General features: G+C 51.5%; 2 protein-coding genes across 2 annotated transcripts; both read right to left on the bottom strand.

Annotated features, from left to right (window-relative positions):
• Positions 1–24: 24 nt before the first annotated feature.
• Positions 25–1,668, bottom strand: LOC101760120 (GATA transcription factor 15). The gene is made up of 2 exons (XM_022825496.1): positions 870–1,668; positions 25–743 (listed from the first exon to the last, which is right to left on the bottom strand). The coding sequence occupies exons 1-2, from the start codon at positions 1,248–1,250 to the stop codon at positions 432–434; spliced, it is 693 nt and encodes a 230-aa protein (XP_022681231.1). The 5' UTR covers positions 1,251–1,668; the 3' UTR covers positions 25–431.
• A 15,870-nt stretch (positions 1,669–17,538) lies between these two features.
• LOC101760099 (3-ketoacyl-CoA synthase 4-like) lies at positions 17,539–19,982 on the bottom strand. The gene is given in 3 exon segments (XM_012844855.3): positions 17,539–19,029; positions 19,032–19,073; positions 19,075–19,982. Coding segments are annotated over 3 exon segments (1,551 nt in total). The 5' UTR covers positions 19,660–19,982; the 3' UTR covers positions 17,539–18,105.
• Positions 19,983–24,978: the final 4,996 nt, after the last annotated feature.

Here is a 24,978-nt window from a genome sequence, read left to right as displayed (position 1 = left end):
GGTTTGGTGGGTCATTTTAAACAGGAGGCAACTCGAGTTGAAAACAGTAGACTGAATCAAAAGGAGGATCCTTTCGTGGGTCCCAAAATGCAAGCAGCCATGCAGAGCAGGTGATGATTGATCGTTGGAGTGACCTCACGCTGCGTGAAGGTGTGCAAACATCTCTGCCGTCGTCTATATCAACTCACCTTTTGGGATCAAATAGTGATGATTACCGAACAGTGAAAAGTTCTTTTAGTTAAATCGCAGGCGAGATCTAAAGAACAGGTAGGTAATTTGGCACGCGGGCTTCACTTCCAATCTTGCATGTTGGTCGCCTAGCACTTAGCAGTACAATACAACTTTGTGGTGATCTCATTGCTGAACTGATTAAGCTGGTAAAAGAAGAAGAAGTTACTACTAAACTACTCTTGTCAGTAGCCTAGTTCTAGCTAGTAGTACTGGAACAGGGTGGGCCTCTCCCGGACGGCGAACGCCGGCGAGGACGGCATCACGTTGAGCATCCACGACAGGCAGGGCCCGTCGGCCGCCGCGTCGACGACGTCGCCGCCGCCGTACATCCCGAAGGACGCCGACTTCGCCGCGGCGACCGGGCCGTAGCATCCCCACTGCGGCGGGGGCGGCTGCCTCGCGTAGCCGCCGCACGCGTACGACCCGTCCTGTGGCGCCGGCGCTGGCGCTACGGCCGCCGCGGCGCGCCGCTCTTCCTTCTTGTACCGGATCCCGCAGGCGTTGCACAGCGACTGCAAGCACAGGGCAAAAGAACTTGGTGAGATCAACAGCTTGTGATGCACATGCATTGCATGGCGTGGCGGCACGAACGAGGTAGAAGGTCGATGAGCGCGCGCGCGCGCGGCGCGCCAACGCACCTTGGGTCCCCGCGGGCCGTTCCGCCAGAGCGGCGTCGACGTGGTGTCGCAGTTGGCGCACCGCCGGGCCGGCGGCGACCCGCGGTCGGCGGACTCCTTGCAAGACGGCGCCGCCCCGCCGCCGCCGCCGCCTGCTGCGCGCGCGCGCCCGCCCGCCTCGGCCCGGCGCGTGGACGGCGTGCCGAGCGACAGCGTGCAGTCCACCGCCCCGCCGCCGACGTACGGCGACCTGTCATCCTCCTTGCTGTAGTAGCACTGTTCCACCGCCACGGGGAACAGCATCGAGAAGGCCGACGACGCCGCGGCGGCGCCCGCGCACCGGCCGCCGCAGCCCCCGGCGTAGAACCGCCCGCACGCGCACAGCGCCAACTCCTGCAGCATCCTGTGCGCAATGCAGGTACTACAGGCTACGACTCACGCACGGCCCGGGCTAGCAGAAGCCCAGCTACTGCTTGCACTGGCTGGCGTGGTATATATCGGGATAAGAATTGGATCGTAGCGCGCGGGCAGTGTGCAGCAGGAGCAGGAGCAGGGAGGTGATCGAGGGATTGTCGGCTCGAACGCTCGTGGGCACTGGCACGCAGCGGGCACGGCCGCGATCTCGAGCGGCTGCCGTGGTTGGGCGCTGTGTCGACTGGCGGATGGGATGAACGAAGCTGCAGCTGCTGGTGGTCGTGGGCTCGTGGCATGTGGCTCCGGGGGTTTTATAAGGACGGAGAGGGCGTCTGGCAGTGGCAATGCGAGTTGGCTGGATTCGGTGGTGGTGCGCGCGGCGCGGGAAGCGATGCGATGCGATGCGGTTGCGGGTGTGGCGCGTGTGCCCGCGCGCATGTCTGCCTGCTGCCTCCTCCTGCTGATGTGCTCTGCGGCGGCCTGCAGGGCGGGCGGTCAAGGGAGCGCGGCAGGGCGGTCAAAAGGGAGGGGAGGGCCGGCCGCGCGCGGCCACGTGAAACGGGGAGCAGTCTCCCAGGCGTTCCGACGGCCGCAGAGCCTGGGGACGCGGGGGCGTGTTGTTGCTGTACTTGGAGGACAGGAGGAGGGAGGGCGGAGCAGTGGAATCGCACGTCGCCGATCGCGAGGCGCACAGTCCGATCTGTTCCTCCCCGTTCCACCTATAGATAGGCCTCCACTGACTGAACATACGTGTGGATCCGTGGGAGGTGCCATCCTGAATCATCTGGTCTTTCGAGAGAGAAAAAAAATACTGAATCATCTGAAAATAAAATAGTCATTATGGACTTATGGTCGACGGGTCTTAACCATCGGAACGAAATCAAACCTTCTTCGATCTCTGATCATCTCATCTCAGCTCTGAATTGTCAGGGGGAATGTATAGAGCAGAAACCATCCATCTTCCTAGTGGGCATATGGCACAACGGTTACGCCCCCAAAAACGTCGTGTCCCTGTTTTCCTTTGCAAAAATGAAAAGCATGTCCCGGCGTTTGGCTACATTATCAAACGGAGCAGGGGTGTTGGTGTTGCAAACTTCGGGGCAAGGCAAACAACAAAGGAAGAGCCAAACAAAGAGCCCCCTGCCCTGGGGCTATAAACGGGAAAGAGAAACAAAGGGGAAAATCGAAAGAAGCAAAAGGGAAAAGAGGCCGCAAACCATCCTTAGCTCGCATCCATGCAGCAGCAGCTGGGTAAACCCCAAGCTGGCTAGAAAAGACGTGGAGGTATAATTGCATCCTTGCATGGAAGGGAACGATCGATCGGTTTGCATGCATGGCCAAAGCCCCAGCCCCCAAGACGCCATATGCCACTCCGTGATGATAAGCCCCCCTCGATCCATCGGCCGTTCAAAAAAGCCCCCGGTCGAATCGAATCAGAATGATGGATCGATGGATATGATTTTTGCGGCCTCATGATTGGCTCTTCGATTCGTTCCATTCCCAACTTAATTCTTCGATCGAATTTTATCCCAATTCAGTTGTCGGGAACTGAATTCAGTTCGCGGCTCTTTAATCTCTGTCCTTTGTTCTTGTTCCTGCCGGCGCGGACGACTGGTTAGGTCAAAGGTGGCGGGGGGATCGGGTGCAGAGAAAGCCAAAGCCGATGGAGCCCACGATTCCGTTTGCCGCAGCCCGTCAGCCAAATTAAAGTGCCGACACCACCCGCCAGCTCGACTGCGTCTGCTGCGGTTTCTGCACGCATACGAGCTCTGGTCGCTGCTGCACACGTACGTACGTGGCCGTGGGTGGCTCTACCGGCAGGGCGATCGCCTCATGATAGCTTCGCTCGTGTGCGTGTGGCAGCGTGACCACTTACCATCACAGCCATCGTACGCTGGCTCCCGATCTGTGGCACGGTCGTATACGCACAATGCAAATGATAAAACTGTACCTATATACGCATACAGATAAAATCACTACGTATTCTTTTACTTGTTCATATGGTCAAAGTTTTAAAATAGTGTTTTAACTTATTTTAAATATAAAGATATATTTTACTTTATTTTAAAACTTGTACGTAGAAGATGCAAGGGCAGAGTAAAATGCTGGTGCAGAGATCGGGTGATCAGGTAAAGTTTTGTCAAGTACGGACACCTGCCAGGATCTGTCGTGTGGCTGCTATATTCATCAGCTCGACCTGCGTGGCAGAGGTTTTGTAGCTTTGCGTCGCGCCTTGTGCTCTGTGCTGCTGCATCGATCTGCTGTGCATCTCCAGTAAACAAAAGCGACTGACTAAAGCTGGGCTGCGAAGTACGTACAAGTAGTGCAGAAAACCCAACAAGTAGGTGACATGCAATGCATGCTCAGATGTTTTACGCATGAGCTGAGAGCTTGAGAGCATATTCGTGTTGGGTGGGCATGGCCGTGCAGCCGATCCGGCCGAGGAGATCATCGTTTCAAGAAAGTTGCCCCGACACGGCCAGGGCTGGGCCTAGAGATTGGTGTCTCGTTTGATTGCCTGGAACACATGCATATCATGTACAGTACTAAAGGCTCCTGCTTGACCATGATCCCTTTGATTTGTGGGCTTTATTAGTTTTTTTTTCTGAGGGGAGAAGTGGAGAGGACGACGTAGATTGAGGCAGGGCTAGCTAAGGTTAAGAGAGGTATCTTTCGGGAAGCGATATATGCTGTAGTATTTCGCTGAGCTCGTCTCTCTTCTCAAGGTTTGAACCATTCATCGATTGGTCTATGCTCTATACAAACTGAACATCAATGTTGTATATGCATGCACTAACCTGTCGCGTAATGTTCCTGACGTTCTCGGCTTAATTAACGATGAACCGCAACGCTCTTGTTCAGATTAAAAGGTTAACCTTCGTGTTCTTATTTCATAAACTTGTACAGTAGTTTTATATAGCACGCGCAAGACTAAGATGAAGAAATACAAACGGATCACGTGAGGAACTGTACTGAAAGGAAAATGTAAATCCACATGTGCATATGATCATATGAGCTATCTCAATCGTTAATTTTCTCTATCCAACCGTTGATCCACTGACTACACGTGTACTTCTCACCCACACCAAAGCGCATGATGGTCGTTGGCCGTGAGCCCGTGATGAATGTACAATGCGACCGAAGAGGGGAAGATATCTGTACTCAGACGTACAGCCACCCATGTGCACACATACACTCAGACCGAAGAGTGAAGACCGAGATCTGCAGGTGAGACGGTCGAGCTCACTACGCTGATCACCTCCTATGTTTAGGAAACGCAGATTAGCTGCGTGCCGCGCGATACGCCACCTCTAGAAAGCTGCGCCCTCTCGCACTGAAAGCGTCTCCTGCGGTTCACGTCGCCATCCATCGACGTCTAATCTCGGAGCGGATTACTGCTGACTGCCGCCGCCGCTGCAGTATATTTGGCGGTCGGATAACGGTAGGAGCTGAGGGCCCACTTGACATGACCCATCAGTGGTCCTGCCTTTGGAAACAGGATAAGGTACAACTTGGACGCCCGGCGGACCCCGCCGCCGGCCGGAGCAACGCCTCAGCACTCGCGAGGTTGACTGGTATCTGCCTCGGCGGCTCGGCCTTCTCGGGCTTTGCTGCGCGTTTGGATGCTGCCCGAGCTTGCTGCGAATAGCAGGAGTCTGAGCCACAGAAAAAACCGTGTACCGGCAATCTCACGGACTTGGTTCGATTAAAGACCGCTAAAAAAACAGATTTCAGGGCATATCCTAGTATCCTGCGCATTGTGGGCAGTACTCGGCCCACTGTATCGTTGGGGACTTGGGGCCTCCACTCACCATCCCACCCATGTCTATACTGTATTATTATTGAACTGCCGGACGGCCTATAGGTCGAATAAATAAACCAACAAATCAGCAGTATCCAAATGACGCGCTCAGGCTCAGCCCTTCCACCCCATGGGCGCCTCTGGCGGCCGCTCCAAGGAGCTCCGCTGGATGGACTCCGACTCCGACGACGACCTCTCCGACGAGGAGCTACCGGAGGCCTCCCCCACGCCGTTCCGCGACGCACTACTACGGCCCTCGCCCTCCGCATCGCCGACACTGGTGGACGACGACGGCCTCCAACCCCAGGTACGATTGGCAACCTCACGTCTGCAGATCCGGAACGCCGCTGAAGGATGCTCCCGCCCGCGCCGTGATCCTCCCCCGGCGGGCCGTCGACGCCGCGGGAAGCGCCCACAGCCCCAGCTCGTGCACGGCCTCCCCTACCGCCAGCGCGACGACCGCCGACCTCTTCCCCCGCGCTCTCGCGGACGCCGTGTTGATGCCGTCAGTTTCCCCGGCCACGACCGTCGACGCCGCCTCGACCCCAACGTCGCCACGCGGTGCATCCTCGCCGACGACACCACCATTTGCGATGATTGCCTCCCCGAGCTCGGGCTCTCCTCAGCGGCGGCCGTCGATTGCGAGGAACGCCCACGTCACTCGTGACGCACCTTCACCACCGGCCACGGCAACACCTCCGCGCCAGAGCCCACGACACATCGCCGGGCGCTCTCCATCCCCGTCCTCGACACCACGCGCTCCGGCAGCAATGACGACGGCAACCCAACCCACCACGCCGCCGCGCCGTCCCCTGAGTATCCCCGAAATCACTTCGCCGAGCTCACGTTCTCCAAGCCGGCGCGTGTCGACAGCGGCGACAACGCTGACACGGGCTCTACATTGTTGGAGCTGAACTCAGTTTGCAGCTCAGATCACGCACACAGGAACGCGAACGCGTCTAGAACTCGAGGAACACGATGAACACCAACACAACGTGAGAGAGTAGGAAGTATTTCGCTGCAGAATGTTGCAGCCTCGATGCCAAACAAACTTGTATTTATGCACCGAATTACATGCCTTAACGACCGAATCCCACGCCACACCACCAACGGTGCGCGACACGCGTTGTTGTCCGCGACACCCGCTACGTGCACGCCTCAGGCTAACTCGTGACCTCTAAACGCCTAGCTAATTATGCAATGCACCTAAACAACGTGACAATGCGCTACTGAACCAAAGAGAAACATGCATGTGTGCAACAAGTTATTCAACATTTCACCCCCTAATCTTGTTGCACAGCTACTGCTTCGAGCTTCTGCCTCAGTTCCATGAACTTGTTTCGCCCAAGAGCCTTGGTGAGAATGTCAGCCACCTGATCTCCTGTGCCGACGTGATCGATCTTCACCTTGCCTTCATCAATGCACTCACGAATGTAGTGATATTTGATATCAATGTGCTTACTTCTCTCATGATGCACTGGATTCCTGCTTAGAGCAATTGCCGACTTGTTATCCACTAACAATCTTGCCGGCTGAGGTGTACTACCAAGCATTTCACTCACAAGTCTGCTCAGCCACACCCCCTGACACGCTGCTGCCGCGGCTGCAATATACTCTGCCTCACATGAACTCAAAGCTACAATTTTCTTCTTCTGCGATGATCAAGTAACCAAGCTTGTGCCAAGGTAAAAAGCCACACCAGTGGTGCTCTTTCGGTCATCAACATCCCCAGCAAAATCACTATCGCTGAATCCAACAAGTACAGGGATAGGTGAGGTACCCCTTTTGTAGCAGCATCCATAGCCAATGGTGCCCTTCAGATAGCGAAGAATGTGTTTCAGCGCTGCCCAGTGCTGCACACCTGGAGCCTCCATGAACCTGCTAACCAGACTAACTAAATGAGCTAAATCTGATCTTGTATTCACTAGATACCTCAGGCTACCAATAATGCTTCTGAACATTGTTGCCTCCACTTTCCTCCATTTTCTTTATTCAGTTTGAGTCTGTTTTCCACTGGAGTATGCAAAGCATTGCAGTCTTTCATCCCTGCTGTTTCCAGTATTTTCAGAGCATAGGACGATTGACACAATGTAATTTCACCTTCACCTTGCTTGACTTCAATTCCCAAATAGTAACTTAAGAGACCAAGATCACTCATACTGAATCTCTTCATCATCTCCAGCTTGAATTCCTTGACATCAGTAGCCTTTGACCTGTAATGATCAGGTCATCCACATACACGCCAACAAAATATCCTCCAGCATCCTCTCTGCGGTACACAGCGTGCTCATGCCTGCTCCGCCTGAAACCAAGCTCGATCAGTTCCTTGTCAAGGCGTGAATTCCAGGCACGCGACGCCTGACGCAACCCATACAATGCCTTCCTCAACTTAAGAACCTTGCCTGTCTGTGCATCAACAAAGAAACCAGGGGGCTGCTGAACATACACTTCCTCCTCAAGATCACCATTCAGGAACACCGATTTCACATCCATGTGATGCACCTCCCATCCTCCGTTAGCTGCAAGTGCCAAGAACACTCGAACTGTTTCCATCCGCGCCACTGGCATGAACACTTCTTCAAAGTCTACTCCATGTCGCTGTGCATATCCCTTTGCGACTAGGCGGGCTTTGTGCTTGACTATATTGCCCGCTGGATCTTTCTTGACCTTGAAAACCCACTTGAGGCCGATTGGATGGTGTCCTGCAGGAAGAGCTACAAACTCCCAGGTTCTGTTCTCCTCGATTGACTGCATCTCTGCTTCCATTGCTTGGCGCCACTGTGGTTCCACCAGCTCTTGCTCGACGCTGCTCGGCTCCTCCACTCCTAGCAGGCACTGCCCGCTGTACTCGAAGTGATGGATTCCTTCTGTGTCATCGAGAAGGTCAGATATTGTTCTGAACCGGAGTTGAACTCCGTCAGAATCAACATCATCTTGGCTCGGTGGTGTGGCCCACTGAATTCCGGTGGGACTTCCTCCCGCGGGTGCTGGTGATGGCGTGGCAAAAATTGGCGCGCCTGGGGTAGGGAGAGACGTGGCTGGTGTGTGGGGGCTCCCTGGCCCTGTCGATGAAGCAGTTCCGCCCATTGTCGGATGAGCTACAGTGGTCGCAATCTCCACCGTGAACTCTGAAGACGCGGCGACGCCAACGACATCGTCGCCCCCTAGCTCCATGGCCTCCTTTCGTTGAAGATGACATCGCGCGTGACGATGAGCTTGTTCCCCACCGAATCGAACACCCGGTAGGCCTTTGTCCCGGCCTCGTAGCCGATGACCACTCCAGGAATGGAGCGATCCGCCAGCTTCATCATGCCGGGCCCGACGCGTTTTGTGAACGCTGTGCACCCGAACGTACGCAGGTGGCAGACACTATCGGTGTTTTATACCCGGCAACCTACCAAGGGGTATCCTGTGATAGTAGATTGGTTGGTGGGGGATTGCCGGACCTATAACTCGAAGGTAAAGGAAGGACACAAGGCACAGATTTATACAGGTTCGGGCTGCCAAAGTAGCGTAATACCCTACGTCCTATTTGGGGTATTATATATTGCGCCCTAGCTTGGATGTTGTTTGGTATTGAGGATTTGGTCCTCTGTTGTGGTTCTATGAGGTCTTCACCTACCGATCTAGGGATCCCTGCCCTCGTTTATATACTCCAAGGGGTGGGATTACTAGTCGGTTACAATGTAGGAGTCCTAGTAGGATTATAGGATATGAGTCCTAATAGGATTACAGGGGAATTCTAGTAGGAGTCTGCCTTCTTCCTTCCTTGTGGGTACTAGGGATCTATCCCCAACAAGACTCCGAGCGCTTCATAGTCGAATGTAGCAGTCTTTGAGTACTTTTTAGATCCTCACCGAGTAGTTTTTGTGCTCCTCGAGTACTTTGTTTGGCTGAATTTTCAAAGTTCCTCAAAGCTTCCATGAGGCTATGGTGTGCTCAAGTTCTTTATCATCTTAATTTTGTAATCTTCATCTTTGGAATGTGATACGGAGAGCGGCGGAAGTCGCACTCCATATGAAGTAGCCCCCGAGCCTTAGGTTGAATCGAATAATCAAGATGAGGGTCAATAAAATCTTGAATCTTCTTTCTTCGTCTTGAAAAAATCAATTGTTGGGTGTATCTTATCAGCCCCCAAGTCTTGGAATAATTAAATAATCTATCCGAGGGTCTTCAGTCTTCACAAAATTATCATCTGAGTAGTTTTGCGACGTCCAGCTCCTGAGCTTATGCGACAGGTGAGCCGTAGGAGCCATATCGAGTAGTTGTTGGGGCTTAGCCCCCGAGCTTGAGAGCTAGCAGAGCTACTGGAGGTATTCTGAGTAGTAATTGGCGCTTAGCCCTGAGTTTGGGAACTAGCTGAGCCACTGAAGGTACGCTGAGCGTCGTGGAGAGTCGTCACCAAAGCTTGACCTGAAAGGAAAAAAAAGATGCATACATTATGTAGCATATTGTAGAATATTGAAACTACTGAAATTTATTCAGTGATAAATGTAATGTAAATGTTGTCTGTCATGCTCTTGTTTCGGCCATATTTTTTCTGAGTAGTTAGGCTATTATGTTTAGGCTCGTAGTCCCTATTTAGCCATTGCCACTGTGTGTGAGATATTTGTCTCGTGTACGCATACTGGTACTACTGCTATGGAGATCTTTATCTCGCGTCCTAGCGTTTAGGCATGGCAGAAGATCCGAAACTTTCACGAATAAGCCGTGTTCTACTCGAGGACATTAGCGACCATTAAGAGTAGACCTTTATAGATAAGTAGTCGACATTGTGATAAAAATACCACGCGATTGCGTGCAAAATAGTCGTTGAGACTTTTCTGCCTTTTTGGCGAGGAGAGCGTGTGTTGTCGTGCATAAAATTTATCCCTCCTTTGGGCGCCGTTGCGAGCCTCCAGCGCTCCCTGCACCAAACTTCATGGTGGAGCCTCCTAATTCGGTGTACCAAGCCTGTGGCAGAGCTTCTGAAACTTAGTGCACCAATCCCGTGGCGATAGTCTCTGTAATTCGGTGTACCAAACCCTTGGCTGTCGGTTAACATGCCCCATGAATAATTGACAAAGTGGAGCTCTAGAGGGTAATTTCCGTCGAGAGGCATACACAAATAAGTAGTCGGCGCGTTGCTTTGCATGCAGAAAACAAGCTGGGAAAATTATATAAAATAATTAAAAAAGTGACTTAGCTTGATTCGTGGACGATTATTGATGAAACCATGGCAATCGTCGTTGAAGCCGCTACGGTTGTTGATGAAGCCAACTAGTCGGAGTCGATTCTGACTAGTTGTTGATCATGTGGAACCCGCCCTCGACGAGTTTGTAGTCGAGATGAGAAGTTTTAGGTAGTCGCTATGGTGTTCCCGAGCGTCTGGTGAAGCCAGCGCAATCATGCATGCTGAAGTCCCACGTGCATTTCATGAGTACGTGTAGTGAAGAGGAACAAATCTCCTGGTGGCTTTCCTAGTACGTGTAATGAAACTCCAAAAAGTATCCTTGTATGGAGAGTACTAGAGCATATAGTTTCCTCGATTCGCGCACGAGCAATAGATGTAATATTGATTAGCCTTCATTACTTCAATATAGGATTCAACAACTAGAGGCAATTAGCTTAAGATGCATTGTCGGTGACTTCAACTTGGAGATGAAAAAATTATTTTGCCGGTATTTTTCCTTCTCACGGGCGTGGAGCAGTAGCGGATCATCAGCGTTGAGCGACGCACAAAGCCACGGAGGATGATCAGCTATAGCAGTATGACTAGTGCTGCAGCTTTTTGCATACAGACGAGCCAACAACCGATTGATCTCCCGCAAACTTCTCGTATCCATTTCGAATTGGAACTCGATGACTTGCTTCTCATCGAGTAGATTGATTTTGAAGATGAGGTCTTTCAAACTCGCCCGATGATCTCAATGATCACCCCTACCTGGCATGCCAGATGCCTGTGTTTTATACCCGACAACCTACCAAGGGGTATCCTGTGGTAGTAGATTGGTTGGTGGGGGATTGCCGGACCTATAACTCGAAGGTAAAATTAAGGACACAAGGCACAGATTTATACAGGTTCGGGCTGCCAAAGTGGCGTAATACCCTACGTCCTGTTTAGGGTGTTGTATATTGCGCCTTGCACTTGGGTGATTTTTGGTATTGAGGATTTGGTCCTCTATTGTGGTTCTATGAGGTTTTCACCTACCGATATAGGGATCCCTACCCTCCTTTATATACTTCAAGAGGTGGGATTACTAGTTGGTTACAAAGTAGGAGTCCTAGAAGAATTACATGATATGAGTTCTTGTAAGATTACAGGAGAATTCTAGTAGGATTCCGCCTTCTTACTTCCTTACGGGTACTGGAAATCTATCCCCGACAGACACTAGGCTTCTTCTTGTGCCAGGCTTCATAGGGAGTACGGCCGTCGAGGCTTCTGGTGGGCACGCGATTGAGCGTATACACGGCCGCCGGTACCGCCTCACCGCAGAACTGCGCCAGCACCCCATACTCTTCAGCGTGCACCTTGCCATCTCCACAACTGTCTGATTCTACAACACCATTTTGCTGGGGCGTGTAAGGAGAAATGGTGAAGTGCTTGATGCCGTGCTCGTCGCAGAAACCCGTGAACGCGATGGAATTGAACTCGCCACCGCGATCTGTTCTCACCGCCTTCAGCCTTGTCTCCAGGTCGCTCTCGGCGCAGTTCTTGTACTTCTTGATGTAGTCAAGCGCCTGGTCCTTCAACACTAGGAGCTCCACCCATATGTAGCGGCTGTGGTCATCCACGATGAGGAGAAATTAGTTCCTCCCACCAGGCGTTGGCGGCATGATCTGCCCGCACAAATCCGCGTGCACGAGCTCAAGGGGCCGCTCCGCTCTGTACGCCGTTGCCTGGGGGAACGGTGCGCGGTGCTGCTTGCCGCGTGTGCGGCCATCGCACACCGGCTCAAGCTGATTAATTACCGGCATCCCCTCTGCCATCTCCTTTACGTCAAGTTCCCGCAGTGCCCTGAAATTCAGATGGCCGTAGCGGCCATGCCAGAGCCATGCCGCGTCGTCATTCTTGGCCAGCATGCACACCGGTGACGCAAGTGTGAGAGACACCTTGTACAGCCGGTTCACCGTGCGTGGTGCCTTGACAAGCAGTGCGCATTCACGATCGAGCACACACAGCTCTACATTCTCCATCATGATCTTGCACCCCGCTTCCTCCAGCTGGCCTAGACTCACAATGTTTCTTCTTAATTTAGGTATGAAGTACACATCCGTGAGTACCTTGTGCTCATCCTGGTGTCCCTGGATCACGACGGAGTCAAGGCCGCATATCTCCACCAGTGAGTCGTCGCCGAAACGGACCATTCCACGCACGGTTTCGTTGATCTGCGCCAGTGTGGAACGGCGTCCCACCATGTGATTGCTGGCACCCGAGTCCAGATACCACACGTTGTCGTCATTGCAGTCGGCCGGCCGCACGCGCTGTTCGTTGAGGTAGACGACGTGCAATGTCATGGACTCGTGTTTGCCTGTCGCTGCAAGCAGGAGCGCCGGCTGTTCGATGTCGACCTTGGCGAGGTGTGCCTCCTCCCGCCGTTCCTTCTTCTTCTGTGGCTTCTGGCACTCTTTGGCTCAGCGGCCATAGATGCCGCAGTTGTGGCACCGCCCCTTCCACCGCGGGGTGCCTTTGGTCGTCAGCTTCACTGGAGCGTTGCGGCCATCGGAGCGAGCACCGCACTGGATCTTCGAGGCTCTGAGCCTGTCCACCTACCTTCTCTCCGCTTGATGTAGCTTCTCCAGGGATCTTGTTCCACCACTTCGTGAGCCAATCCTCTTCCGCCATCATCAGTCGCCCGGATTTGTTGCGGATCTTGCCGCCGTCGTTGCCGGTAAACTGGTCCTCCGCAGCGCGCAAGCGCCCAACCAGCTCTTCAATCGATAACTTGCTCAGATTGAGCAGAGTTTCGATCGACAAAGCGATTTGGCCATAGTGCGCGGGTACGACACGAAGCATCTTCTTCATGACCCGTGCCTCCTCCAGGGTTTCACCAAGCATGCGGATGCACCTGGCGGGGTTGGAAATTCGCATGGCGAACTCGTCGACAGCCTCACCTTCCTTGAAGGTGATGTTCTCGAACTCCTGCAGCAGCTTCTGGGCATTGGCCGCCTTGACACGATCAATGCCGAGCCGCATCGTCTCGATCGCCTCCCACGCCTACTTTGCAGTCTTCTTCTTGGCAAGGGTCAAGCGCATCTCAAACGGCACGGCGCGCAGGAGCGCTGCCAGTGCCATCCGATCCTCCCGCCGATCCATGGTGCCGTCATTGATCGCCTCCCAGAGCCCTTGCGCCTCATGATTCACCTGCATCACAAGAGGTCACTCGCTATAATTCGAGCGCGTCAGCTCCGGATACGTGATCTATCCGCCGATCTCCTTCACCACCCTCTCAACCACGACTTGCTGCGACCCGCCAGCGCCATCTCCGCCGTTCTTGGGTGTAGAACCGATCTTCATTGAACCGGCCTTGCTCTTGTCGTCGCCTTGAGCTTTTGTGGGTGACGGCGGAGGAGATGTTTCACCGGCCATGGATGAACCTGCTCTGATGCCACGCGTTGGAGTTGAACTCAGTTTGCAGCTCGGATCACGCACACACGAACATGAAAGTGTCTAGAACTCGAGGAAGATGAACACCAACACAACGCGAGAGAGAGTAGGAAGTATTTCGCTGCATAATATTGCAGCCTCGATGCCAAACAAACTTGTATTTATGCACCGGATTACATGGCCTTAACGACCGAATCCCACGCCACACCACCAACGGTGCGCGACGCGCGTTGTTGCCCGCGACACCCGCTACGTGCATGCCGCAGATGCTGCGGCAATCCAAAAGAAAAGGAAGACTTGGGCCACGACGTGAACCAAGCACGCCTCTGGCTAACTCGTGACCTCTAAACGCCTAGCTAATTATGCAATGCACCTAAACAACGTGACAATGCACTACTGAACCAAAGGGAAACATGCATACGTGCAACAAGTTATTCAACATACATTCACCGTCGTCGGCATCGGCAGCACCAGTGTCGCCCAGGACCCCTCGGCGCTCCAGCGGTGGACACTCACCGTCCTCGCAGTCGACACCACACCATCGATCGCCGGCAACAGCTGCAGCAGCACAACCTGCCACACCGCCACACCACCCCTTACGCAACACCGACATCATTCCAAGCCTGGGTGAGGCGCAGCGCCTGGAGGACTTCGCCGCCAAGATGACAGTGCTCATGCGCACACCGCTGCTCCCCAAGCCGACAAGACCGCCGCGCGACGCCACGACTGCTGCTACTCCCGCTCCAACTCCCCAAGCGGAGCGAAAGACTGGCGAACCAGAGCCTCTCCCAGGTGCCTGCCTCCAAGCGTGGCGAGGCAATCATGATGCAGCGCTTTGGCATTGCAACGGACAACAAAGGTGCAACTACAGTTGACTCCAGGAAGGCGTACAACAAGCTCTACGGCCAGAAGCTGGACAACAAGCACCTAGACGCCATCAACGAGCTCTTCCCGTCCTTGAAGAGGAAGCAAGGGCGGCGCAATGAGATCGCCATCACGTCTTGATCTTACCCTTGCTGGTAACACCGCACTGGAGAATCTACTCACGCCGTAGCACTCTTCTTTAGGCCCATAGTTAGATCCTAATTCAGGTCGACTAGTTCATGTAATCACAACAACCATGTAAACTGTGCCGAGTAAAACAAAACAGCTCCTCTGATGAGCGTCGTTGTAAACTATTTTCTACTTCTCCTTCATATTTGAGAAAAAAAATGACGCTCTCAACAACTGTCAAGTGTCAACACGAGGGAAATCCTATCCATCTCCGGATAGACAACTAAACATCCATAATCCAACGGTAGCTCAATAACTAAGCTCATAACGGACCAACAAGCTATCTTAATATTTTAGATGAACTATCTCAATATTTTTTTAAGTTAAAAAGTTGGTAAATGTTAAAAAATATTAAGAAAAAAAATATCGGCGAGTGAAAAAAAACGGTGAACGTAAAAATTGTTGAGTAATAATGTTGGTGAATGTAAAAATATTAAAGAAAAATGATAGTATACATAAAAAATGTTGGTCAATGTCAAGAAACATTGGCAACAATTAAGGTAGACTTTTAAAAAAAACAAATGTTGATGAATGTCAACAAATGTTGATGGATGTTAAAAAAATGTTGTACATGGACTTTATGGATTTTAAAGATGAGTTGCTTATCTACCTTATGAAAGATATATAAGAGTCCCCCGTCAACATGAAGCAGTTGCTTGCAGAGAGGGACTCGCCCTGGCTAGCAACCTTGTGCTCAGTGAAGTTCATCTAGCTTTGCAATAGCGCCAATGTGATGAGAAATATTATAGGAGCTGGCAAGGGAATTTATGGACATATAGCTCAAGAGATTAAGGCTAGGGTGATAGCTTTTGAATCTTTCAAGTTCGTTCACGAAGGTAGAGCTTCCAATGTAGACGCTCATAATTTAGCTAGAAGCTCGGTTTATTGTGAGTTAGGTAGACGAGTTTGGTTGTTATCACCGTCGGAAGTCATTTGTAACTCCGTACCCAAGTTGATTAATGAAGGGGTTGGTGCCAAAAAGATATGATGGTTTTCATTTCCTTTTCCCCGAAACGGTGAAGTTCTTTTTTTTTATAAAGAGTCGAAATGGTGAAGTCGGTAGTCAATATACTAGATGGCAGCTCACTCAAATGTTCATTGTTTAATAGGCACGTAATTTAGACACACAAGACACCTAGTCGAGACAGCACAGTCAGTCTAGATGGTGTCGGGTGTCCAGTGTCCTTTTTAAAATAATCACTTCTGGCAGAACCCTAGTACAAAATCAGCAAATGACTCACCCTTCCAAAGAAAAGACCTAGAAACCAACGACTGGCACTTGGCAGCATTAGCATAGTTCCAACGGTTGGACGTTCACCCCCTCCTGTTTTCTAAAAAAAAAACGGTTGGACGTTTGCTGGCCAGTTTATGAGTAATTGATTAATGAAGAAAATAAAGTACTTGATTAACAGCCTGTCTGTACTTTTGGCCAGACAAGATTACACATTGGAACTGGAGGCAGGCTGCTTCACTATGATGTGGCCCAGGCCAGCACAAAGAACATGATGCACAGCAGTATCCGCCTCATCTTGGACCAAGATTCTTGGTTTCGCTGATTAAAAAAACATAGTATATGCAGATCTTGCCTTGTTGCACATGTGACATGCCTGCAAGGCTCGCTTTACAGATTTTGTTTTTCTGCAAGAGGGACAGAAGCACTCCCAGCTCTTCAAAGCAGCAAAAATAATAGCTTCACGTAAGTACGTAACAATGAGACAACAGCCAAAATGCCAGTGTTTCTTAGCAGCGAGAAAAAACACAAGAAGAAAGCAGTAAACGACTAGGCATTCTGCAAAGTGAATCAAGTGCCCAACCCTGAAGCCATGTCCCCCAACTTGTGCCAACTACAGTGATGCCCAAAACTAATGTGCATAATGACATAATACGTTATGCTTATTTTTTTCAGTAAAGTAATGAGCATGTTGCTTGTGTCCCTTTCTTAGCACAGATAAAACGATAGCTCAAGCAACATGGACCTGTTGAAGAACATGGTCAAAACTTCCACAAATTGATGACAATGCATTTCAACTATGAAAAAAACGGCAACAAAGATTTTCAACATATAGTGTCAATCATGAAAAGAAAGTGTCTGTGTGGCCAGTCATCCAAGCTCATCAGGCACCCGATTTTTGGATCATTCGCAATCTTGACTTGCTTTGCCCTCCGATCACCAGCATGGCCTCTGATGCCGGCAGTCTAAGCACCTTCGCCACCCCGCTTCTCATTTTTGAACTCAATGAGTTTCTTCTCGTCCCCAAGCCTTCCTCCTGGCCCCGACGGTTAAACCGTTGCCTCGCCGCACCCATCGTCTGTCCAGCTGCTACTCGGCTTGTCTATAAGTTCGTCCCGACACTTAATAACCGTCAGAGGAGACTCCCGTTGCCAGAGAAGAAAGGCCGTCGACCATGAATCACAAAAATGAATGTTCTTACTCCCTAGAACACTAACAGGTTACCTTTTCCCAAAAATGAAGAATCATCACACTTTTCAACATCTAGTGAAGAGGCCAGTTCTTACTATCAATTTTTTTCAGAATTGTACTTAGGATAGCACCACTTATTTTCTTTTTTAAAAAATAATGACCATGGGCAATACCAATGAGAACTCCTGAAATGGAACATTTCTTTCTTGCATATGGTACTGCAGTTGAAGTATGCCTATGTTTTCCAGCATATGATCGACACAGCAACTAGCTGACTATCTGATAACTTAGCCCTCATAAAGGAAATAAACAAGGAACTTATCAAGGCAAACTGATAGAGATAAGTGAAACAACATTTGCTGACAAGATAAACTGATAGGGATTTAGGAATTTGATTAACAAGACATACTGATGAAGGAAAAAAATTTATGATGCGTATATCAGCAATTCAGCATTCAGGTCATTAAGACCAGTGATATGGCCAAGAAAAAGCAAAATTTCCAAGCGAACAGCACAAATACTCACTCATCCATCCGTCGACACACAAGACACTCCTTTTCTCATCAACATGACCTTTTTGTAAAAATTAAAAGGAACGCCCCCTCCTCTGGAGTCTGGACCACTACCTAGTACTGGTAAATGACAATCGGCAGCAATGACAAATGTACATACAACAATCATCAGCACTACTCTGCTACTGCAAACTTACCACAGGTGCAGCGACAAGCAGGGGGCCCATGCTCTCTTTCGGACCGGATGATCCATGAAGTACACACCAAAGATCCAATGCTGACGAACACTTGGTTACAGGAACAGAACAGAGCAGACCTGCAGTAAGCCTAGAGATTCTTCCAATGCAATCATGCCCTGGAAAAGCAGCACCCGTTGTGTCACCACTAGCCAGATGAGGACGAGGACTTGATCAGATCCAAGCTAAGATTTCTGTATTGGAGCGTCGATTGCTGTGGTCATGTGAATGCTATTGCTGCGCGTTATGTGTGGGGACGCCGTCGACGAGCTCCACCGGGTAGCGATCAATGCAGTCGTCCCACGGGCTGTTGGGCGACGGCTTGACATTCCGCAGGGCGTGCCAGACGGCGCTGTTACACTTGAAGCCGCTGCCGAACGCGATCTGCCAGATGCGGTTGCCGCGGCGGACGCGGCCCTTGGCCTCCATGTAGGCGAGCTCGTACCAGATGGAGCTGCTCGACGTATTGCCGAACCGGTGGAGCGTCATCCGGGACGCCTCCACGTGCGACGGGCTCAGCTGCAGGTTCTTCTCGAGCTCGTCGATCACGGCGCGCCCGCCTGCGTGGATGCAGAAGTGCTCGAACGCCAGCTTGAAGTCTGGGATGTAGGGCTTGATCTTGGCGTTGAACAGCTTCTTGGCGACGAGGGTCGCGAAGAAGAGAAGCTGCTCGCTCACGGGCAGGACGAGCGGGCCCAGCGTCGTGATGTTCGTCTTGAGCGCGCCGCCGGCGATGGCCATGAGGTCCTTGGACAGCGACACGCCGGTCTTGCCCTCGTCGTCCTGCTCCTGGTACACGCAGTTGAACGCCTTGTCATCCGCGCCCTTGTGCGTGCGCACGACGTGCTTCAGGCTGTACTTGGCGCGGCGGCGGTCGGCGCCGCGGTTGGAGAGCAGCACCGCCGCGCCGCCGACGCGGAACAGGCAGTTGGGGATCAGCATCGACTTGCGGTTCCCGAAGTACCAGTTCTGGGTGATGTTCTCCGTGCTGACCACCACCGCGTAGGTGTTGCGGTGCACCTGGAGCATGTCGCGCGCGAGGTCGATGGCGATGACGCCCGCGCTGCAGCCCATACCTCCGAGGTTGAAGCTCCGGATGTTCCCGCGGAGCTTGTACTTGTTCACGATCATGGCCGACAGGGACGGGCGTGGGGTTGAAGAGGGCTGCAGTTGACCACGAGGACGCCGACGTCCTTGGGGCTTCACGCCGGTGGACTTGAAGAGATTGTCGAGCGCGCCGAACATGACGGTCTCGGCCTCGGCGCGGGCGTTGGCCATTGTGGGCTGCGGCGGGAGGGCGTGCATGGCCTCCGGGACGTAGGTCTCCTCGCTGAGGCCGGAGCGCTCCAGGATCTTGCGCTGGAACTCGAGCGCGTCTTCAGAGAAGCCGCAGAGCTTGGAGTGGCTCATGAACTCCTCGAAGGGGACCTGGAGGTGGGCGGGCGGCTTGTAGCAGGCGAAATCGACGAGGTAGACGGGCCGCGGGCGAGTGAGCACATAGACGGTGGCGCCGAAGACGAGGACGGCGGAGAGGACGAGCACGGAGACGAGGTTGTACTGGAGGTGGACCCAGAGCTGGCGCAGATCGTTGGGGTCGGTGCGCCCGGCCTCGAGGAGGATCACGGCCATGAGCGGGAGCAGCATCAGCGTGAGCAGGTGGGTGATGAGGTAGTGGTACCCCAGCTTCACGTACTTGAGGTTCACGCTCTGGAGGAAGTCCGGCAGCCGCCGGTGAGGCGGCGTCGCCGCCGCGGCGGCCGCCGATTGGACGGTGCCTCCGTTCATGGTCCCTCGCTCCACCGGCCTAGATCTAGACGTGGAGTGCGAGTCAAAGATGGGGTGCGGCGCCCCTGATGCGTGGACCGGCTGAATGGATTCTTCCCGTGGTGGGAGGCGTTACTGGTCTAGTGGCTGGTGTGGTCGTGGGGTGGAGATGGTGCCGCGGCGGCCGCGAGGGTCGGAGCGGGCGAATGGGGCGAGGTGGTGGTACGGGAAATGGGCGCGGCCGCCGGAGGCGGAGGCGAATCCGGCGGCGGCGGGGGCGAGGCGGAGACGGGTTGTTGCGACTTGCAAGAGGGAGAGGGGACAAATAATGCGAAGGGCTCGGGAGGAGGGGTTTTTGGCTCTTGTGCTCCGTTTCTTCCTGGTATTTTGCAGGGGCACCCTCCTTGAACTCTAGTTTTCAATTACGAGATGACTGAACTTTATATGTAAACATCGTTACAAAGTTTTAGATAGGATATAAATTTGTCAACCAGGTGTACCAGAGATTTTGGTTAATATGGACTTCCTATCCCAAAATATAAAGTATGATTTGATTCATTGCGGTCTTCTTGCTCACAAAAATACCATCAATAGAAATCATTTTATACAAATTTATCGAAACCACTTAACATAAACTATAAAATACTTTATTAAACAATGAAATATAACAATTATCATCCACAATATGAAAGAAAAGGAATATTAACTATCAACCGCCGTACATTAACATCATCCAAGAGGACAACTCACATCATGCGACATAACTAGCCCTTGCAAACCAAGATAATTAAGGAGCAAAATGTCATCAAGCGTTGTGTCCTAGCTGTAAACCTTAACGTGATTTAATATTAGCAATCACTAAGGTCCGTTTGGATACCGTCTGCTAAAGTTTAGCACCTGTCACATCGGATATTTGGATGCTAATTAGGAGTATTAAATATAGGCTAATTACAAAACTAATTGCATAGATGGAGTCTAATTCGCGAGACGAATCTATTAAGCCTAATTAATCCATCATTAGCAAATGGTTACTGTAGCACCACATTGTCAAATCATGGATTAATTAGGCTTAATAGATTCGTCTCACGAATTAGCACAGGGGTTCTGCAGTTAGTTTTAGCACAGGGGTTCTGCAGTTAGTTTTATAATTAGCTCATGTTTAATCCTTCTAATTAGCATCCGAACATCTGATGTGACACTGTTAAAGTTTAGCATCTGGTATCAAACATTCCCTAAACTTTTTTTCCCTAGCACACTATCGTTACACCGCTATAACCATTTCTTACTACTGCTACAACCATTCCTTACTGAATCCTGAAACCAAAAAAGGTACAAGCGGCTCTCTGCAAAGTTACCAGCACACGCCGGAAAAGGGGGAGACAGGGACGGGATGCTGAACAGAAATCTGTGTTCTCACCGGGACTCGGACCGAAAAGAGCGTCTGGAAAGCCAAAAAGATTCTCGCGTCAGAGAGAGGGAGAGGGGGAGCGCGCCCCCGGGGCAGGGCAAGCATCCGGTTCCGTGCCCAGCCAGAGCCAGCGCCCCCAGCCTGGCCCTCGTGCCCCGCCGGTCAGCACAGCGCACCCACCACCACCACCGCTCCACCTGACCACCTCCACACACACAAAAGAGGCTGGAAAAATAAAGGCAACTCGGCTCGCGGTTACCCACATCCGCGCCACCGTGCAGTGTCCACCAGGAGGTTTCGAGCAGCAGCAGAGAAGACAGAAGAGGCAGGGGCGCACGGGCGCACGGCCGCACGGGCGGGGCCTACCGCGAACGCCGCCGGGCCCAGGACGGTTTCCGCCCACCTGTGTTCTCTTGTCGCCGCGGGGGTTGGACTGGCCTACCGGGTTGCTGGCGATCCAGCGGAACGGGGCGGGGAGGGGGTGCCGCCAAAGCGACCGCGCGATGCCAACGAGGACGCTGGGGGGCGCGGGGTGGCGGAGCAGCGGTGTGGCGACGGGGATGTCACCCACGGCCACCGGGCCACCACCTGGTCCTGGGTCCAAGCCAGAAGACCACGGGGATCGTGGCGGACGGCGACAGCCGCCGGAGGAGAAACGAGGAGTGAATTTGCTTGGTCGACCGGGGGCGGGGAATTCCGCCGTGCTGTTGCGTTGTGCGATCGAGTTTCCTTAATTATGTCAAGAGGCGAAGGAGAAAATTGCCATTTGTCACGCAACAGTCCCTCTCGCGGCCAGCTCGTCCGGCTCGAGGCAGACAGGACTCGGAGCGTCCGGTTCCGGGTTCCGGCCGCGGGCGGCGTCTGCGATTTGGAAGCTTCCATGACCAAAAAAGTTTGGCCCCCCATTCAGCTTGTGGTGGCAGTGGCAGGCAGGGTAGTGGAGACGAGACCTGGCAGGAAACCATGGCCGCCTCACGCTCTGCCGTCCCGTCCGGTCCAACTCCGGCGGTTTCTCCTGGCCACGAACGTTTGGCTCTACAGATTCTAGAAGAATATAGCATGGGAAGGAAAAGGAGATCTGGCCGCGCTCTCCCGTCCGTGAGCTCAGCTGCATCGGCCGGCCCTACTGGCGCTTTCAGGGAGAAATTCCCAGCCACGGCAACGAGCGAACACGGATCGACGAGACCCCGTCCGAAACAGAGGTCGTTTTCAGCGTGAGTAGCTGTAGAGATTGTACTATCGTTGTAAAACTTATCTGGAACTGCTCGCGCAGGTCACGAGCCGCTCAAGAAAAAGATTGCAGTTTTCTACTACTACTACAGCTGCCAGCAGCAAGTGATCTGGTGACAGTTTACCGGCCGTTACAGACATATTACAGTTGGGGGCGAATGCATGTGGAGTTAGGCAGCTACTCCCACCTAAACCAGCCATCCGCCACGCTAAATAATTCTGCCAAGGATGACGCGAAACGATCGAGCTGGTGGTGGCTGGAGCCGGCGGCGGCATGAAATAATCGCTTGCGATGCGTCCTCTCTCCGCTTCCTTCCTCCTCCGTCGCCTCGTCGTCCTGTCCATGAAATGGTACAGGTGAAAGGGACACCGGGCTCCTACCTTCAATGGTCTCCGGACAGTCGCCCATGCGGCGAACAGTCGGCAGGTACGGAGATGGCCGGAGTACTGGTACCAGCTCTCTCCGAGAAGATAGGCCACGGAATGCTCTTCTGGTTATTAGTTGCGTTATTCAGCTTTTCGATCAAGAGGTGTTAGCTGAACAAACGATGCTCATATAGTTTGTCAGTTCAGAGTCAGAGTAGAGCAACCTGAGCTGTGTTTTTTGGCTGAAGCCTGACCGTCAATTCCTGCAGGATTCGGATCTGCCATTTCTTGAATCTTGATGTGCTCTCGCTCACTAATTGAGACTTGAGAGGAGGAGGAGAAGAAAATGGAACAGTTGTGGCTAATGCGTATCAATGCAAAGGTCAGCAAGATTTTTTTTTTTGGAAAACAAAGGTCATCAGCAAGATGGCTGTAGTGACAGTAATCGAAAGCACAACACGAGTACCAGCTGTATCCCAATCGCGTGGCAAATGCTGTGTAGTCTTCAGGCTAGAGGAAATGCAAACATGACTCCTGACAGGTACGATTTGTCTCTGCAGGCTCTGTTGGAAGTTGATTTGTGAGAGGTTTATACGGTGGCTCATCAGCTTCAAAGGACATCTATGCAAGCGATTCGTGCAAGATCATCCTTGAACTGTTGATCTGGCATTTCAAATGACCTGTCACGTCAATATGGGACCAGTGGGTTTACAATGCCGCGGTGTGATATACTATATACCCATCTCTCTCTTTTCAAAAAAATTGTGATATACTAATCCTTTTTTCAAAAAAAAAACTCTCTCTTTTCAAGAAAATTGTGATATACTAATCCGAAGCAATGTTTAGGTTATTTATTTCAAAGAACAGAACATTGAGACCGTTCAAATACGAAATATTTATTTCAAAAACGGGAATCATCCAGATCTGAACAAGGATCAGAAAAGCATTGTTTGCCTGCAAGCATCATCATGCGTATACAGCAAATAATCCTATAGGCCCGGCCCATCCCCCACCCCGGTTGCTATACAGCAAATAGTCCTAGTAGTGATATACAAAGCATTTAAGCACGCAAAAAAAAAAAAGGAGTTGCCCGGATCTGCATTGCATTATTTGCTCGTTTTCTGTTGCAAAGTTTTTCGGTTATAGTATGTGATCCTGGAACTGCCTGGCTAGCCACCGGCATCAGGCATCCACGCATGTGCGGAAAAGGTTGGGGCCTTCTTCTCGGAGACAATGCCCTCATCGATCTTGCAATGACACCTCATCTTAGGAAATAAAGTTACTTTCCATGAGATGCAACTTGTGCCTTGTAACACGAGCTGTTCCTCATCCTCTCAAATATTGTTAAAGAAATGTTCTGATCTGAAAGAGGGATCTTCAGTTAATATACATTTCACTCACCTCCATGTGTGAGCTTTAGCAAGAGGCTTACTTGCAGGATTAGCTTCTCTATCTCAATCCTAGCTAAAAAGAAAAGAATCAGAGATGTTTCTCTAGTACCAGCAATGTCGCTGTGCATTTGCACTAGCTTGAGATGCAAGGGTTAGACCAGAGAAATGTGCATAAGTCAGCATCTAGAATTTGTGATGCTGTACCATATTTTGCAAACGCATATCGTACTGTCAATCATTAAAGAATTGGGCTCGCTTTGCAACCTTTTCCTTGGGATGACGGGATCCGATTAGCAAATGCAGTGTTTAAAATTTTTTTTTTAGCAAATGAGAAAAGTTGCTTGGGAATCGATGCCGAAATGGACGTCTCACCAAAACTTCTACAAGGACGGCAAATCAACGTAAGGCAGAAAACGATTTGTTAACCATGCAGATGCGTGAATCCGTTGAATGGACCATTTTGATCCAGCCAAGAGGATATCCGAGAAAGTTCTGCGTCCTACATCAGCTGAAAGGTTTTATCATATATCCGATTTGACAAATCATTAAACATTTGTATAAGTTCATCTTCTAATCTCGTAACTCGAAGCCATGAACAATCCATGGCTTCCTGAACAGCAGGTTGAGTGTCCAATTGACAATGTGAAGCTAGTTTATATCTGTAGCTGAAATAATTGAAATTTCAGTCAGAGTCTTCAGGAAGCGTGAAGGTCAATATGCATTGCGTTTGCGACACAGTACGTGTCACTGGATTGCTGACTATTCATTTTGACTTAGGTCTGGTTTGGTTCGTTTGCTTATTTTTAAGCATCCGTCACATTGAATGTTTAGATACTAATTAGGAGTATTAAACGTAGACTATTTACAAAATCCATTACATAAGTGGAGGCTAAACGGCGAGACGAATCTATTAAGCCTAATTAGTCCATGATTTGACAATGTGTT

Source organism: Setaria italica, chromosome III (genome assembly GCF_000263155.2).
Source record: "Setaria italica strain Yugu1 chromosome III, Setaria_italica_v2.0, whole genome shotgun sequence".
Lineage (NCBI taxonomy): Eukaryota > Viridiplantae > Streptophyta > Magnoliopsida > Poales > Poaceae > Setaria > Setaria italica.
Note: the sequence above shows the minus strand (reverse complement) of the source record. Positions and strands in the feature narration are given on the sequence as shown.